This window comes from Capricornis sumatraensis, chromosome 2, assembly GCF_032405125.1.
Source record: "Capricornis sumatraensis isolate serow.1 chromosome 2, serow.2, whole genome shotgun sequence".
NCBI classification, from domain to species: domain Eukaryota; kingdom Metazoa; phylum Chordata; class Mammalia; order Artiodactyla; family Bovidae; genus Capricornis; species Capricornis sumatraensis.
In genome coordinates this window covers 29,303,107-29,322,481 of record NC_091070.1, presented here as the reverse complement: position 1 = coordinate 29,322,481, position 19,375 = coordinate 29,303,107, and the positions used below count along the sequence as shown (strand labels likewise).

The following is a 19,375-nucleotide window of genomic DNA, read 5'->3' as shown; positions in this document are numbered from 1 at the left end:
TAAAAGACGCTTACTCCTTGGAAGGAAAGTTATGACCAACCAAGATAGCATATTCAAAAGCAGAGGTATCACTTTGCCAACATAGGTCTGTCTAGTCAAAGTTATGGTTTTTCCAGTAGTCATGTATGGACGAGAGAGTTGGACTCTAAAGAAAGCTGAGCACCGAAGAATTGATGCTTTTGAACTGTGGTGTTGGAGAAGACTCTTGAGAATCCCTTGGTCTGCAAGGAGATCCAACCAGTCCATTCTAAAGGAGATCAGTCTTGGGTGTTCTTTGGAGGGACTGATGCTAAAGCTGAAACTCCAATACTTTGGCCACCTCATGCGAAGAGTTGACTTATTGGAAAAGACCCTGATGCTGGGAGGAATTAGGGGCAGGAGGAGAAGGGGACAACAGAGGATGAGATGGCTGGATGGTATCACTGACTTGATGGACATGAGTTTGAGTGAACTCCGGGATTTGGTGATGGACAGGGAGGCCTGGCATGCTGTGATTCATGGGGTCGCAAAGAGTCGGACACAACTGAGTGACTGAACTGAACTGAGGAGCCCTACAGGGACAGAAGGGGGATGGGTCTTCCAGACGGAGGTAACAGCCATGCAAAGACACAGAGGCTTAAAAGTGTATGATGTGGCCAGGAGCCCCCAAATAACTTGATGGCGCAGGATTGAAGGAGAGGAAATGTGGGGAGGAAAGAAGACATCCTGTGCTGAAGGGTTTAGACTCTTCAGAGGTGAAAGCAACTGGCAGAGGATGTGAAGTCAGAGAGCAGCCTAAGATCTGCGTTTGGGGAGGGCTTTAGGTGACTGTCTGCAGAGGAGACTGACAGGGGCAGCCCTGGTAAGGCCTTGAACCACTGGTCGGCAGAACCTTTCTGCTCCGAGGCAGCCGTCACAAGAGTAGAGTCAGGGAAACACGTAGGAGGTGGAATTGGTAGGACTTTTTAGAGTAAAAGAATGAAAGGATTGGCTAGAGTTCTGACCCACTGGGAGCCTGGGGGAATGGAATACATGGGTTCACTTTACAGAAAACCCAGTGGTAAGATTAGACAGGAACCCAGATGAAGATTAGATTTGCGTCATCAGTACCCTCCTAGTGGAGAAGGCGATGGCACCCCACTCCAGTACTCTTGCCTGGAAAATCCTGTGGACGGAGGAGCCTGGTAGGCTGAAGTCCATGGGGTCACAAAGAGTCGGACACGACTGAGTGACTTCACTTTGACTTTTCACTTTCATGCATTGGAGAAGGAAATGGCAACCCACTCCAGTATTCTTGCCTAGAAAATCCTAGGGATGGGGGAGCCCGGTGGGCTGCCTTCTATGGGGTTGCACAGAGTTGGACACGACTGAAGTGACTTAGCAGCAGCAGCAGCGGTACCCTCCTAGAATAGTACCGGTATCAGTTCAGTTGCTCAGTCATGTCTGACTCTTTGCAACCCCATGGACTGCAGTACACCAGGCTTCCCTATCCATCACCAACTCCTGGAGTTTACTCAGACTCATGCCCATTGATTCGGTGATGCCATCCAACCATCTCATCCTCTGTCATCCCCTTCTCCTCCTGCCCTCAATCTTTCCCAGCATCAGGGTCTTTTCAAATGAGTCAGTTCTTCACATCAGGTGGCCAAAGTATTGGAGTTTCAGCTTCAGCATCAGTCCTTCCAATGAATATTCAGGACTGATTTCCTTTAGGATTGACTGGTTTGATCTCCTTGCAGTCCAAGGAACTCTCAAGAGTCTTCTCCAACACCACAGTTTGAAAGCATCAATTATTCTGCACTCAACTTTCTTTATAGTCCAACTCTCACATCCATACATGACTACTGGAAAAACCATAGCTTTGACTAGACAAATTTTTGTTGGCAAAATAATGTCTCTGCATTTTAATATGCTATCTAGGTTTGTCATAACTTTTCTTCCAAGGAGCAAGCATCTTTTAATTTCATGACTGTAGTCACCATCTGCAGTGATATTGGAGCCCACAAAAATAAATACTCTGTTTCCATTGTTTTTCCATCTATTTGCCTTGAAGTGATGGGACTGGATCCCATGACCTCAGTTTTCTGAATGTTGAGTTTTAAGCCAACTTTTTCACTCTCCTCTTTCACTTTCATCAAGAGGCTCTCTAGTTCTTCTTGGCATAGCAAAAACTGTAATTTTAAATGTTTCTATAGGTGTTTATAGAAGGAGAAGAGGGGAGAGTGAAAGTGAAAGTCACTCAGTCGTGTCTGACTCTCTGCGACCCCATGGACTGTCCATAGAATTCTCCAGGCCAGAATACTGGAGTGGGTAGCCTTTCCCTTCTCCAGGGGATCTTCCCAACCCAGGGATCGAACCCAGGTCTCCTACATGGCAGGCAGATTCTTTACCAGCTGAGCCACACGGGAAGCCCAAGAATACTGGAGTGGGTATCCTATCCCTTCTCCAGGGGATCTTCCCAACCCAGGAATTGAACCGGGGTCTCCTGCAATGCAAGTGGATTCTTTACCAACTGAGCTATTAGGGAAGCCCTAAATTAGAAATTTCTAAGTGGGGGAAAAAAGAAGAATCAGAAGAAAAAAGAAGGTTTCGTAGGAGGAGGCATCAAGTGCCATGATGAAGTCAGTTCACCAAAGGATTCAAAGCTATCCATTGAATCTGGGATGTGATTGTTGGAACTGCTGTCTTAGTTACCGTTCTCATCCTTGGGGTTTGAAGGGCACTTCTGAACTTTATTTCACCAGCTGAAGCTTCTTGACAAAGTCAACACAATATCCTCTCCCCAGGGTAAACCTTTTTCATCTACTTCTGATTACTTTGTCCCTCATCTTATTATAGCTATGCTTCTTTTACTTGGGTCTCAAGAGACCCAGGTTCAATTCCTGGGTTGGGAAGATACCCTGGAGAAGGGAATGGTCACTCACTCCAGTATTGTTGCCTAGAGAATTCCATGGACAGAAGAACCTGGTGGGCTACAGGACATGGTGTTGCAAAGAGCCAGACACAACTGAGCAACTAACACACACACACACACCCATATACACTAAGGTCTGTATCTTTCTTCCTCAGTGGACCATGGAGATCTGTATTTTGCTCAATTGAAAAAAAGGTCGAGAGATTGTAGGGGGGTTTAGGGGATTTTATTCCCCAGTCTGAGGGCCAGAGAAGAACAATCTTGTGGCTGCACTGGAAAAATCAGACTCAAAATAGCACAGGGAAGGCACATTCCAGACAGAAACTGCAGCACATGAAGCAGAGGAAGGGAGAGCCTCTCAGCCAGTGGATTCCCAGGCACCTTCTCAAGGCAGACATGGATATTCGTGGCCAGATTCAATACCTCCCTAACCGGGAAAAATGTTTAATCAAACAGCTGTAACCCAGAATCTCTTCCTAGAAGGCAGACATGTCTAACTGATCCACAAATCAAAGGGAGAGATGAAATCTTCTTTAAAAAGTTGCAGAGTTTCAGAATCTCTGTTGTGAAAAGGATCTAAATAAGTGAAATGGTGTAATGGCATTTTTAATCTTTATTTTATCACCCTATACAAACTAAATGCATAAGTGTCTTCAATAGCCTTGCTCCTATTTGTTGCTGAAACCAAAATCTTTGTGCAAAATGATGATTTAAAGAAATCCTATTCTGTATACTTTTAAGTGACCCAAACTTTTTTTAAAAGTGACTAATCGGAAACCCAGTGCTCTGTGACAACCTAAAGGGGTAGGGTGGGGTGGGAGACGGGAGGGAGGTTCAAGAGGTCTACATACATATACCTAGAGCTGATTCATGTTGATATCTGGCAGAAACCAACATGATATCATAAAGCAATTACCCTCCAATTAAAAATAAATAAATTTAAGCAAGCCAAAAAAAAGTGAATAATCACCTAAGACAGTGGTCCCTAACCTTTTTGGCACTAGGGACTGATTTCATGGAAGACAGTTTTTCCACGGACCGGGCTAGGAGGAATAGTTTCAAAATTATTCAAATATATTACATTTATTGTGCACTTTATTCCTTATCTAATGCTGCTGCTGATCTGACTGGAGGTATCAGTGGCCTAGAGTCTGGGGACTCCTGACCTAAGATTTCTTCTTTGGGAATCTACATTCAGAATTAAAACACCATGTCCAGGTAGTGATCATCTGCTGTCACAGATGCTTGTTTTTCCAAGCTAATAAATCTGATCTTTATCATAGTACAGTAACTAGATTTTTAATACTATGTTCTCTTATTCAGATCAGCTTAAGCAGAAGTCTCGCTAATTGTAGCATTTCATAGAAATAGCATCAGGAATACAATGTAACTGTTAAAAAATCACGGTTTTGATGACTAAGTGCATGAGGAAATATTTGTAATACAAGTGAAAAAGAAGGGGTATGTTTTTTGTTTTCTCCCTTTCTGTTCTTTCGCATGCTGTGAAGTATTAAGTATAATTAGGACATAAGGGGGAAACCAAACATAGTTAAAATTATTTTGTAAATATCTTATGTGCTCTAAAATCTGTAATTCTTTGGGTGCTAAAAGCCATAAATAATTTTGTTTCTCCTCTTATTTAGACTTCTATCTCTGGGTGTCAGGACTATAGCTATTTTATTTTCTCCTCAATTTTCCATGTATTTACTTTGTAATTACATTTGAATGAAGAACATGTAATTACTTTTATAAACAGAAAAGCCAAAGCTTTATAAATAAAGGGAGATGACATGGCGTCAAGCAGACCTAACTTCTCTTGAACTCTTCCACCAACTATTTTAACTGTGGGGAAGGCACTTTACTTCTTTGCGCTTGACTCCCACACAATGGCCTATAAAACTAGTCTTTGGCAGTTTGTTCCAGCTTTTCTGATATTCTGGTTTAAATCTTATCAGGAAGCCAAGACAGCCTCCTGCTATGTTAGTTCCTTGGGTTTGTTAACCCTTAGCATGGTCCAGGCACCAGGGGCGGTGAGATATATCACCAGGGTACTGGAGATATATCATTTGGCATCCAGGCTCTGCCTTGAAAGGTTGACGGTTTTCCAGAGAAAACAAGACCAAGTGCAGAAAGCCAGAACAGCCAGTTCAGTGATACTGGGGAAAATATGTGTGGATCAGAGGCGCAAAGGAGACTCCACCAGAAAGGGAGGGCTTGAGTACCAACTTCACTATATCCCCTATCATATGTTTGCAACTTATTTATGCTTTAAGAAATATCCCAGCCCAGATGCTTCATAGGGTGTTGAACTGCAGGTTTGATTGGCAAACATTTCTCTCATCTGGTATGTATGCCAGTAAGCCTTGTCGAGTTACATTACAAGAGAAGACCATAATATGTTCAGTTTACCAGGAGAACACTTGGTTTTTGGAAAGAACTGTGTGTCTCTCCAGGTTTCAAATGCAAGCTCCTTGGGGCTTGTTATATTGGAGACATATTTTATCTTCCCAAAAGTGTCTGAGCTCAGACAGGATGTATCATGCCTGTGGGCTTAACAGAAGACTTGCTGGGTGATTGAATTAACTTCTCTTCTCTTCTGGGCTACACAAAATGGTAAATTAAAAAAAACAAAAACGAAGAAGCGATTTGCTTCCCTCCTTGTTTCTTGCTTGAAGCCTTTGTAATTGTTCTTAATGTGGTTAAGTTCAAGTGGTTTCCAGTTCAGGCATGGTGCAATCAGATTTCCTCACCAGGGTGCTTTTCCACTGTCACCTCTTTGACGTCAGTAACTGTTCCTGTTGATCTGAACTCCCTATTCACCCTGTAGATGACTTCGTCAGAGAAAAATCATAAAGCAGGAGGCACTTACAAGAAATGCAGCACAATGCTGTCTATTCCTGGAGGTTTCCTTTCGCTTGTTCACAGCTGGCCAGTTTGATACCAGATTGAAATGTTACTTATTTAGAAGTAATTTCAAAGCAGTTCTTAGAATTTGGATGAATAAGTATAGATGTGGCTCCCAGCCTAACATTATCTTCAAACAATAACTAAATTAGTCTTTAACTTTAAATGTTGTTTCTATTCCTGGAGTTATTTCCAAAAGGTAACCTATATCCTCACTATAAATACATGTTTTGGTGAAATTTACATGTGTCAATGGCAGTGACTTATGGGTTCTTGCTTTAAACAGAAAAATCTTTCTCAGTCTGTTTATGAGAACAAATGAACTCCATCAAAGGGGAGAATAGCCACTGTAAGAAGTCCTGTAAAGTTTGCAGTTCATGGGGGAGCACATTTGCCTTGCAATAATAATTGTGATTATAATAAAGCTCTTAAAATAGTATGAATTGTCATCTAACATTAGAAAAATGAAAAAATTTGTTGGAGAGGAAACTTTGGTTAATGTGACTTGGCTTACCAAATCTAGTTTCGTGACCCCTTGTTCAGTAGTCAGGTCAGAGAAAGATAAGTCCTCCTTTCAGGTCAAGGCCATGACCATGCAGTATTAGGAAGTGCTCCTGCATTCCAGCAGCTGCCCTGGGCTCCTCCTGACTCCCTGAACCCTCGAGAATCCTGTCCTGAACTGAGGATCAGGGAGCTGCTGCAGTAGCATTTCGGCTGCTATTTCGTTCCAGTGTACTTGCCAGGCCGAGTGCTCTGTTGTGAGCACCATCTCTGCGTCCACAGCAGGTGGTTCTGTAGTCTGCAACCCCCATCCCAGGGGTCAGAGCCCCAGGAGCAGAGAGCCAGTGTGGCTGCAGCCTGAGGGAGGTGGTGATGAGGAAGAGGATATCAATAGCACTACTACTAATAGTTGCTTCCCAAGTGGCTCAGATGGTAAAGAATCTGCCTACAATGCAGGAGACCCAGGTTCAATCTCTGGGTAAGGAAGATCCCTTGGAGAAGGGCTTGGCACCCCACTCTAGTATTTTTGCCTGGAGAATCCCATGGACAGACAAGCCTGGCAGGCTACAGTCCTTGGGGTCACACAGAGTCGGACATGACTGAGTGACTATTACTCACTAATAGCTGGTAACTTTTATCCAGCACTTACTATGTGCCATATACTGATTGAAATTCTAAGCTTAAATCATTTCATCCTCCAGTACCTGTGAGTTCAGTCATCTTATTGTCCCCATTTTGCAGATGAGAGTTTTGAGGAAGAGAAAATAGAGCACAGCAGAAACTGCTTTGGTATCTCGGGCTCCCTGGCTCCAGAACCCATGGTCCTGACCGTACTGTGCTTCCCTTTAGCTACACCAGGGACTTCAGTGCTGGGCACAAGGTCTTCCAGCTGTAACTTTGATCCTGTTTGTGGTATGTAGTAATAACAATAGTATCTATTTGTTGAGAATGCTGTTGTGGGTCTGGTGCCATGCCAAGCACTTGGCTTCTGGTTTAATCTTCACACAATCGGTGTAATTAGAGATGTTATTACCCTAGATTTAGAAATCAGGAAATCTCCTGCCCCTTAAAATTTGGTGAATGTTTCAGTTAAAATTTTACTGGTAGAAAAAAAAAATAGGAAAATACTAAACCAGGGTCATTCAAAAAGGGAGACGTGAAAACAGAGATTCAGAGGTACAGTGGTATCTCATGGAACCCAAGGGCACATACGCCAGGTCTCTCCAGAGACCGGAAGCTGGAAGGGCCTGAGGGACCCAGACAGTTTCCTTCTCAGGCATCATGCTGTCTGTCTCTGCCCTCATCCTTCCCCTTCATCTGCCCATCCAGGCTTTTACCACTGTGATACACCAAGACTTTTCATGGGTTCACATCACAAAGGCAGAAGCCTCCGCTCCCTAGTTCGTGTTTCCTCAGGTCCTGTGCACAGCACAGCCTACTTGAACACCCACCCATCTGAGTTCCAATTTTCTGAGAAGGGGACGGGGGTGGGGCGGAATGCAGTGTGTCCAGCACTTAACTGTGTGACTGCGCCAGGACAGGTCTCAGAAAGGGCTCAATGAGCTGAGCTGACACCTCTGAAGGTACCTGGCGCGCTGACCCTAAGGCCTCTCATCCTTGGCCCCTGCTCTCTCTAGAGTCACCCTCCTTGGGTAGGGTCACCTTGCCGCAGGCACCATAGCACTTTTATCTGGATGGGTAGGGCTTTTTTTGGTTGCACTGGGTCGTCTTTGCTGCACATGGGCCTTGTCTAGTGGCGCGTGGGGACTACTCTTTGTTGTGGTGCATGGACTTCTCACTGCGTGGCTAATTTTGGTGCGGAGCACAGGCTCTAGGGCTTCAGTAGTTGCAGCACCTAGACTCAGCAAGTTGCGGCGTATGGGCTGGGTAGTTGTGGCACACAGCCTTAGTTGTCCTGCGGCATGTGGGATCTTCCCAGACCAGGGATCAGACCCATGTCCCCGCATTGGCAGGCCAGCTCTTATCCACTGTACCACCAGAGAAGTCCTAAACAGGTGTTTTGTCTCTAGCTTTTCCTCGTGGATTGCACATCAGTTCTACCTCCTAAAGAACTGTCCTTATGAGGGGCATTAGGGAATGCACACTGCTTATACTGACAGTCACTTTCAGGTCACAGGATATTTTTATCCCCTGTGGCCTGGGGAAGTAGCAGCCCGGGACTGACAGTAGCCCAGACGGACCTGGCCCAGCCTGCAGCGGGTCAATGGAAGCAGGCAGGTGATGACAGAAATTCTGTTATTAACCAGGCACCAGCTCCTTGGCCTCCTGTAACTCACATGGGCTGGGCTGCGCTAAGCTGGGCTAGGCTGCATGGGACAAAGGGATTTCTGAGTTGCTTTTATTCCTCCATAATAATGACTTGTGTTTGTGGTTGGTTGAACCAGAGACCAAAGAGAGGAGCAAGGGACAGACAAAGGGCTGGGCCACTGGCTTTAGAACTGAGGTTCAACTAGTCTGCGGGACCTTTAATCTGCTGCTATGCACACTGGGGCAAGACTTCCCTTCAGGGAGCCAGAGGCTGTGCAGGTGTCCAGGCTCAGCGTCTAGGAAATTGGATTTTAGAAAAACTGGAATGCTGTCTATACAGGCTTACATACAGAAGCAGCCGTCTGCCCTCCCTGCCCACGGTGGGATTTGGAAGCTCTTCCGTGCCCCAGAAATGACTCATGGCAGCCTTAATCCACCCTGCCATGCAGTGAGGGCCTCCCTAAATGCATGGATCCCAGCAGACGCTTCCTCTGGTAGCTTCCCATTTGGGTTTGTTCAGCGTGACTTAGTGTTTGTGAAGTCACCAGCAAGACTTGGTCTTAAGCACCACAGATCGTGGAGTAGTTGGAGAAGGAAATGGCAACCCACTCCAGTGTTCTTGCCTGGAGAATCCCAGGGACGGGGGAGCCTGGTGGGCTGGCGTCTATGGGGTCGCACAGAGTCGGACACGACTGAAGTGACTTAGTGGTAGTAGTAGTATCGTGGAGTAGTAGGCGAATGGTGATCTTCTTCCTCGTTGCTTCATCTCTGCCTTTAAAGGGCATTTGCTTAACATGAAAGGTTTCTAGCTTGATGGCATTCATTCCATAGGAGTAGAATTCACCCAGAGTCGCTGGTTTTTGTAGCTGATGTTTTGTTATTTGTGGCAGGTTCCGACACTTCCTGGAGTCTTTTTCAAGCCAAGCCCTTGAAAAAGTATAGTCGCCACATGTTCTAGCCCAGACACTGGGCCTGTAATTATGACCAAAGCCTTTAGTGAGGGATCCTGTGTATTCCTAGGTCTAGGACCCGCTTTTCAGCTATGGGTAACCTGGGGAAAGGGTGAAGGGGTGCTTCCTAACTAGCCTTGGCTTTTTGTACCAGCACTTGATCATGAAAGCTGCATGTGTTAGAATGAGGCCCCCACTCAGCACCCTCAGTGCTTGGGGAGTATCCCCCTTGGCAGTCACCGCACCCTGCCTCACACCTGACACTCCCGCTGTTCACTCACCTTGACTCCTGCCCTGTCCATCCCCACTCCAGTCTGACTTGTGCTTCCTCAGCCTTCAAGGCTAGTGAAATTGGTTCCTCCTAGTTTTCCCCAAAGCCCGCCCCAGCCTCCAGGCTGCTTCTGCGTCCCCAGTCTGTGTCCCATGACGCCCCCTGTGCCCATGTACTGCTCTTAGCACACTGGGCTGTTGTGCTCCTGAGAGCAGGCCTGGGTTCTCCTTCATCTCACGCTACTCAGTCCCCACCCAGGGCCTGGCAGTGTGTGCCCAGTAAACATTTATTCCTCCTTGTTGAGACTCTTAAAGTGAGCCCAAAAGGTCTCTCTGAAAGACTCAGTAGACTCCATACAGCCCATACCAGAACTCAGACCCCGTACACCCAGTGGAGCACTGGGACCCAAGTCAGAGGCTATTGAGTCTCTCTCTGGATGTGATTGCAACTAGCCTGATGGCCTGGTTATATCAGGCATCAGAGGGGCCTTAATAATGAACAACCGGGAATGTAAAGACCCTTCTTTCTGTTGACTTCCTAATCCCACCTCCTGTTGACTGAGTACCTGCTCTGAGACAATCTCAAAATTGTCCTTTCCAATGTCCCATCTTTCATATGAAAATCAGAGAAAATGGAGGAAGCCGTGAGTGACTTTGGTTTGTTTCTAATTGTGAGTAATAGTCATCATAGAAATCTTCAACGATATGGAAAAATATAGAAAACAGATAAATGTCATCCGAGATTTCACAGTTGAAAGCAACTTGTCATATGTAAGCATTCTTTTTTTCATCTTTTCTGTGCATGTCTGCATCTCCGGCTATAACTGAAATCATTCTGTACATTCATGTGTATGATTTTTTTTTTCTGATGTAAAACATCTTCACCATTACAGCTGCCAGCAGCGGCAACCCCTACTGTTTATTGCACGCTTTTTAGAAGCCCCACCTGAGGACATGTTTAATGAAAACTTATTGCTGAGGATGGCTTCTCACTCACCCCCAGCTAATGATGAGTGAATCTTCTTTGCTAAAAGCTAGAGATTTTTGTCATTTATCTCCACCTCTGCAAAAGAAATTGTGGAGAAATTGCTGCCAAATGTTAACTGTCTCTGCAGCAGACATTTTTAAAAAATAGAGTGAACAGAATTGTATGTAAACAGAAGGTCTCTTCACAACAAACACATTTGGTTAGCTGATAAACATGCTTTTATTTTTCTACCTTGTGACCTTATTGTAGGTCTTTGGTAAGATGGGCCATTACTTTTTGTTAAAGCGTCATTGTGTCTCAGCTGGCTTGTTTTCCCTTCCTGCTTGCTCAGAGTCATGTGTCGCCCAAGGGCTATGAGCTGTACCCTCTGTTCTAGGTGGTGCCAGACAGGAGGTTAGAATTAAACTCTGGGTGAAAAGCAACCCCTGCTTTCTCGGTTCTAAAGTTTATGACCTTTTCCTGTGCATCCCAGGTGTGCATGCCTCCCAGGACCCCCTGCATTATCTGATAATCTGCCTCTAGGGCAGGTGGTGGGACTGAGACGAGAAGCACGACCAAGGCAGGAAGGCAGTATTTCCTTCCCCAGATCTGGAATTTAGCCCAGAGTCTGGCTTTTCAGACTTGAAGTTATGAGGATTGTTTTGGGGGCAAGCTAGAAAGGGATACAATTTCCCTTGGAACGCCCTCATCTTTTTGATGCCTGCTGTCGTCGACACTTGTGCTAACTTCACTGATGTCCACAGCCTACAGAGTAGCCACTTACCTACTGACCCAGTTCCAGTAACAAGGCATTTTGAGCTATTGGAATTCACGTGGCTGCCAGACACAGCCATGAAAAGGTGGACAGGCCAGTTAACAAAAGTGTACCAGATGTACCTTCTTGCTGAGGCCTGGATCCTCATCCAGGCCCCTGAGGCCCCTCCAAATGAACACAGCAGGGGCATAATAACGTCCATGTGGCTGTAGCTCTTAGATCTGTCTCTATCACAGGCTCACCCTCTGCCCCACCCACTGCTCACCTGTTCCTTCCACACGAGCCTGCCCCATACAAGAAACAGGGGGCCGTATTACTCACCCAAGCTGGTCCTGCCCAACTTGGCCTCTCCCCTGGCCAGTCACTCCCACTCAGTTGAAGGCCTCTAGCTTAGTCAGATGACTTGGTATTTTTAGTTTTCTGTTGGCTTATATTGGCCAGCCTGGAGAGTTATTCTACTGATGTTTGGGGTTTGGTTTTGTGGGTGTGAATCTTGGTATTGCATCTTTACTCCTCAAGTGTTGCTTCTCATTAGCAGAAAGAGATGTTTCATAGACCCAGAGGATTTTTTTTGTTCCTTCTAATTAAGGTCTGTCTTAAATTGAGAACAAGAGGTCATTAGTTGTAGTGTCTTCCAATGGGGAAGAGCCTGAGTAAACCCATGATAGATAAGGAGGTGAATAGGAGCACACACAGTCTCTGCCCTCTGTCTACCGTTCAGCTGTGACTGTACGGCAGCCCCTGGCAGAGATGGGAGCACTTGAAACCACAAATAAAAATGCTTCTGGGTACATATACATATCCTTTGTGAATTGGTAAAATACCAGGTTCCTTATAAAACAACCTCCTACCCCCTAAAAAGATGACCAGTGGCCCTGATGGCACTCATTCTGAAGGTCTTGGCTCACGCATCACTTGCTCAGAGTGACCTTCCTGGCCCCACAAACAGATGATATGATGTCATTGCTTCCTCCACTTTTCCTTCACAGCATTTACCAGAATTTGAGAATTTACCTGGTTGTATGACTTTGTGTTTTTATTTTAAAGTAATGTATATCTCCCACAGCAGATGCTCTATGGATAGAGACTGTGTTTTATGCCTCTCTTACTCTTTGTTGGGTTCCCAGCACCTAATCCAGCACTTGGTTAACCTGGGACTACATACATGCTAATGAGAGGGAGCAAGCAAGTCCTTTGATCTCAGAGGTTCCCAAAGCAAAATGTTTTACCCTGTTCCTTTTGGAGACACCACTTGTCAATAGGGACCTGTATACTTTTTCCATTAAGCAATGTTACTTTCCACAACACTTTATTTGTAACACTTGTACAGTACTTAGTACACCAACTGCATCAATGACTCTTAAGAGCCTATTTAAACTGCTGGGTTAGAGTTTTATTCCAGATGGAGACAGCATCTCACTTGACTTTAAGTTCCCTTTTCTGATTCAGGAACCTTCTGATGGGCTAAATGGAATTTCTAACATCCAGGCAACTCTGAGGCTCTCATTAGACTGTTGTCTGGCTGATTGGTCAAAAATGGTTTCCTTTTTCTCTGATTCTCTGCCCAGGTGTGGGGACCTATGGAATGTCTCTTACTTGCTGTGAATGACCCTGCACATTCTGGACAAAAAAAGAGTGCACCTTTTGATTATGTTGCTCTCTTTCAACTTATGAAACTCAATGATTTTGGTAGAGATAGTGACATCATTCTCACCTCACTAATGCTGAACATCCAAAAAAAAATTAAAGATTACATGGTGTTTAAGATGCAGAATTAGAACCAAAAAGCTTCTGATACCTTCTCTACTTTTTACTTAATGCAGAAATTCAAGGTTTTATGGAATTCTTTAAAAGAGATCCAAGTGTTACTATCACCACCTACCACCCACCCTCACCCCAACCCCCACCATCCCAAGGATCTAATCCATCAGGCCGTCCTGCTTTGCCCTGAGCCGCTGTCAGGATGTTCCATTGAGCACCTCCATTTAACAACCTCTTCTCCCCACACTGCAGTCCCAGATCATATGATGCTGACTGGTCTCTAGGCTGATGGCTATACCACGTTTGATCCTTTTTTGTGTGTTTGTATCCAGGATCGTCTGTTTTTTGTGATGGAGTTTGTGAATGGGGGCGACTTGATGTTTCACATTCAGAAGTCACGGCGTTTTGATGAAGCACGGGCTCGTTTCTATGCTGCAGAGATCATTTCAGCGCTTATGTTCCTACATGACAAAGGAATCATCTATAGGTGAGTTCTGGTTGCTGGTAACCCCTCTCAAATAAACCTCTCATCCCTGGTTCATTTCCCTGATTCAGCTTATCCTTCCAGTTCTCATGATGAACAGTTGAACTCTTTTTGAAATTCACGAAGTTTTGCGTGTCCTTTAGAATAAATGAATAATACAATGATAAACACTGCCTGCAGACTAAAGCTTGTGCCTGTGTGGTATTTGTAAAATAGGCTTGAGAGTCTCAAAAAGACACTGTTCATAAATTTGTTCAGCTGGGGTTTTCAAGTGGCTGAACTTGCTGGTCTCTTGTTTTAACCTTGGGAGTGATTCATTCCATCTTCAGAATCTATGCCTAAACTGCAGAGCATGAATACCTCTTGCCCTAAATGGCTGTGTTAAGAATCATGGTCAGATAGGCTTGCCACTCACCAGTCCAGGAGCCAAGAGGTGACCTGTTGACGAGTAGGGTCCTGCTTGATGATGTCTATCATGTGAAGTCCCCTCCTAAATCTTGTTTGATTTCATTTCATGACACATAAGTCTTTATCGTAATATATCATATGTTAAATGGGCTTGAAATCTGGTAAATGTTGTTAGATCTCAGAGCAGATAAAAGTAACCTTACTCAGACACAAAGCTGAGTATGGTGGAAAATGTAATAGTGAGTGTTAGGTAATTTTCATCCTCAAGTTTTCCTTTTTTCCCATTGTCAAAGTCTTTCTACCCTTTACATCACATTGTAACTTAGTTGCCACATATGCCTCATTATTTTTCCCTCTTGAGAAGCAGTTGTTTCTTCCCTTTGAGAAAAATTCTCTCTCAGGTGCATTCATGTAAAGAATTTCCTGATTGAAATTTGCCGTTTATTAGCTTTGCTGTTCCTTTGTGAACTGATGACAGTATGGACATCATTATTAAAGTGTGAGAGAGCTTTAAAAACTAAATATTCTTAAGTACCCTGAGAGGAAAAAAAATAGGCAAAGAGAAGTGAGATCAGTAAAGAATGCAGCAGGACTGGTCCATGGTGCCAGAAAGAAGTGGAAAAACGAGATGGAGCAGGCTTGGTGCAGAAATGTCTTCTAGTAAATTCGCAGCGCAGAGCCGTGGAAGCTCAAGTGGACACAGTGCTCTGTCACAGCCCCAGCTGTGAGGTAGCAGAGGGGTCGTCCCTTGAAGGTAACCAGGAATCTCCACTCACTCCTAAGTCATGAGACGGCCACAGGTTACTCTGTGGAAGCTCTGTGCTTCCTTGACCCGGCCATGCTGTTGTCCTGGCAGCTCCAGCAGGGCACGTCTCCTGTCTCAGCCTTGAGCCCAGTGCGTGATTGTTGGTGGTTGCTGACACACGGTCCCTGATGCTGGAGGGGGTTCTAGGTCCTTCCTGGTGGTGGTGTGGGACTCTGGACTCTGTGTTCTGTTTGTTCTCCTCTCCGTGGCTGAGCTACCCATCTCTGGTCTGCTGACCCCAAGGAAAGCCTTCCCCACATTTAATTTTTAAGAATAACCACTTTCCTGTTTGACAAGGGCTTATGTTGTTAATTTTAAGACAAAACAAAACAAAACAAATGGCAACAAAAGCTAAATGGAGTACTTGTTACAGGCCCAGTACTTGACCGGCATTTCTTTCTTAATCCTCCTAATAATAAATTATATAACACTAGTGTTATCCATGCTACTTAGATGAATTACTGATCTTCAAAAGACTTAATAACCAGACTATTAACTGGTAGTGGAGCCAGAATTCAAATGATGTTTTTAACCACTGAGCTACACTGTCTCCTCTGGAGAGATTTAAAGGCTTAGAGTACAACTGTAAAGTAAATTTTCAAGTAAACCCCTTGAAGAGCGGACTTCTTACTCCCTCTTTGGTGATAGAGTGACTCTGATTTGTGAAAATGAGGCAGAATGGGTATCTTGGTTCATTCAGGCTGCTGCAACAAAATAGCACAGATTAGGTGGCTTATAAACAACAGACATTTATTTTTCACAGTGGAGTCTGGAAATCCAGGATCAGAGCACCAGCATGGTCATGTTTGATGGAGACCCTCTTTCTGGTTCCTAGCTGGTGCCTTCTTGCTGTGACCTCATATGGTAAAGGAGGCCAGGGATCTCTCTGGAGCCACTTTTATAAGGCACTAACCCTGTTCATCAGGGCCCCATCCTCATGACCTGAGCACCCCTGAAAGGTCCTACCTACTAATACTATCAACTTTGAGAATTAAGATTTCAACATATAATGTGGGGAAGGGAAGATACAAATATTCAGACCAGTAAGGGGGGAAAACACTTGAATACTTAAATATTCTGGCTTTTCATAGCCTTCATGCAAGGCACATGCTTCATCTGCCTCTCCATCTCCTTGTTTCATTTGTTTGAAATGTGGAGGATGGACAGTGTAACCTGATGTGGTTTCTGGTGAAGCAGTATCAGCCCACATCTTGAGAAATTTTATTTCAGTTCTTGGTCTTGCAGTTTAAATCTGAGAATTTAATGTACTCTTTGACTTGAATTCCACATGCAGTCTCTAACTGATATGCTTGACTTCGAAGGGAGCACATTTAATTAGGATAGATTCCAATGCTATTTTTATCCTGTGGATTTATTTCATTGGATAATTTAATTCCATTCAGGGTATTGGCCTGAGAGCAGAGTCTTAAGGATAAGCCTTTGGATGCCAAGTCCCTGGAATCCACACACAGTGAAGGGCACATTTGGATCCCAGGGGTATGAATTTGATGCAGAGAGCACAGGGGGAGAGTTAGACAGCCTTGTGTATCATACATGTCCTGGGATGGCCTTTATCAGAGCTAAAAAGATCTCCCTGAATGATACCTCTGATCTATTCAAATAGGATTGTTGTCGTTTGGCTGTTTTGTCTTATTTTTCCAGGGGAGGTATTTCTTTTCCAGTGAATTACAAAGATGGTACCATTTGTAAGTCGTCATCAAATGGGACTTTAGAAGGTACTGCGTTAGGCTCCCTCTGACATGACTGTCTTCTGTCTCTCTGCCAACTGTGCCTTGTGTGAGAGGAGACAGGCCAGTTACATTCAGGTGATTTTCTGCTTACGTTCTGACCCTGATTTCTCAGATGTGTTCATGTGTTCACTTGCATTTCATGGAGGAACAGAAGTCTGGCTCTTGGGCATTACAGCAAGGAAAAAGTCTGCCCCTTTGCCTTTGGTTGGAAGGTCTGGAGCTTTGGTGTGGCTGCAGACCAAGTCTAGAGGGCTTTGAATTAAGCAGTCAATGAGTCACTTTGCTAAGGGAAAAAAAGACCATTCATTCCTTTGTTTGGGGCTTGTTGGCTGATTAGAAGCCCAGATAGTACTCATGAATAATTTACATGGGCACTGACTTTTTTCCAAAGTCAAGCTTTACAGAATTGGGGAAACAAAGGGCCCCGCATCCCATTTACCTGACTGCCAGCATTACGGGCACCATTTTCTATCCTGTTTTGAAAGCTGTATTAAAGTTTACTCGCAGGAACTTACTTATGGGAACTGAGCCATCATTGACATTTCAGCTCCCAAAGCCAGCCAGCACCATTGGATTTTCTGTTTCTGAGAAAACATGGAATGTATCTAAAATAGGTTGAGAGAGGAAGAATTTATAGAAGAGCTCAGTTTATGTTTTGATTCATCCTTCTGAGGTTATGCTTGAACACAGTGCATTTCAGTGCAGTTTTCATCTTACACGTCTAGCTGCTTTGTGCCCTGTGCAGTTCTCAGCATGTGGGGTGCGTGGTAATCAGTGTTTACTCCTCAAGCTCCAAGTGTTTCCTGGGGTCACTTGCTCTCCTGTTGCCCAGATGTCGGACTGGTCACAGAGGTGACTGCCAGACTTGACACACTGTCTTGTACTCGTATGTGTACGCAGCACATTAGCTTTAAAAGAAAATCACTTTTGAGTTCTCCTCAAATTGGAGAACTACCTAACTTGACTCTTTAAATAAATTCAGAATTTGAGAGGATTAGCAATCTCCCTGCCAGATGAGATTTTTAAGCTTCTGAACACAGCTGTAGCATCTGCATGAATACACCAGTCTCTAATATCATCTGACTCTTGTTTCTCAAAGATACTGTAAGGGACCATCAGATTCCTTATTGACTTCACGTTCCTGTGTGATCTAAAGTTAGCTGAGCATTGCTTTGCTCAGAGAGCCCGTGCTAGAAGCCACCTCTGTGAGCATTGCGTTCAGGTTTAAGAAGTCAAAGTCATCTGCTTCCAGATCAGCCTGGTGTTGGGTCGGTGGTAGTAGCATGTGCTTGAGTCATTGTTCTCTGTTATCTACCTCTTCCCCCTCTTGAACTGGGGCAACACCTGTCTGATTCCCATCTCCTGGGGCCTTTCTAACTCCTAAGTATTAGCAGAACTTACAGAGTCCCCAAATGTCTTTCATTTGAGCCTAGAATTCTGGACTCTTACCTGTATTGGAATTCAGTTCTGTGTTTATATTTATTCTACTTTATCTAGTGATAAAGATGGTCTTTTTAGATAAAGATGAAAGCCCAAGTTAGAAGTTCTGTTTTCCCTTTGCCATACAACACCTAATTCCTTCTGCCCCAAGAAGTAGGTTTACCCTTTCTTGATATGCTTGATACAAAAACAATTACAATTTGTCATTTTTATCTTCATATAGCAGTCCTTGTTTCTTTAGGATGCACAAGTTGTGAGATTCTCAGTATGTTAGTAACTTTCACTTCGGATTTGGCCATGAGCCCTTACCTAGCATTGTTCCTGGAACTCTGAACTTTTTAATCATATTCTTGCCCTCTCTCTTCTTAGCTTGTTCTGCCAGTTGATGGCCTCATTCCATGCCTGCTCTTCCATCACCAGAAAGTGACTTCAATCCCTAACTCCCAAGACCTTTTTTCAAAGGTATGATGGAGAGCTCTGAGAATTACCAGCTTATTAGAACAGCCTGACTTTTCCTCCTACAGTGAAACTCATCAGCCCTCTTTGTCCTCCCTTGCACAGCCTCTGGGGATATTTGACAAGTATTTATGGAGCATCAACTCTCTGCCAAGGATATGGATACAGTGATGAGCAAAAACAAAAGTGCTGTCTTGTAGGCAGTATGGTTGAGTGAGGGAGAAAGACATCAATTACATGATCATATTAATACAAAATCGCAACTGTGACCAGTGCTATGAAGAAGAATGCATTGCATTGAATGAGAACGTCTCATAGGGTGTTTCAATCTGGTCAAGGAAAGGTGGAAGATTTTCCTAAGGAAGTGACTCATGAGCTGAGGTAACCCGTAAAGAGGGAAGGAAAGAGCATTCAAGACAGAAAGAATAGCAAATGCAGGTGCTCAGTATCAGGAGGGAACATGGCAAGTTCAAAACCTTTTAGAGAAAGAAGTCCAGTATGGTTGGGATCTAGGAGGCATAACTTCCCTTAGTTGACATTTCATTAACTTAGTGTGCTCTCTGTCCTCTGATGACTTTAAGATTTTATTAGGCACTCCTTGTAAATAATTTACTTACAAGTTGGGTAAGGCTGGTCATGCTGTCAGTCCCTGGAGGAGCCATCCGCTCACAGTGAGTTCCTTGTGTCCGGATCTACGTGTTTATATTCAACAATGACATTACAAAATGTCAGACCTCCAAGA

At 44.3% G+C, this 19,375-nt stretch overlaps 1 protein-coding gene across 1 annotated transcript in view; it reads left to right on the top strand.

Annotated features, from left to right (window-relative positions):
* PRKCH (protein kinase C eta) overlaps positions 1–19,375 on the top strand; it is a 236,912-nt gene that overhangs the window by 154,514 nt on the left and 63,023 nt on the right. The window contains exon 10 of the mRNA XM_068966672.1: positions 13,622–13,776. Coding sequence (XP_068822773.1) covers positions 13,622–13,776 — 155 coding nt within the window. The remainder of the gene's footprint in view (positions 1–13,621; positions 13,777–19,375) is intronic.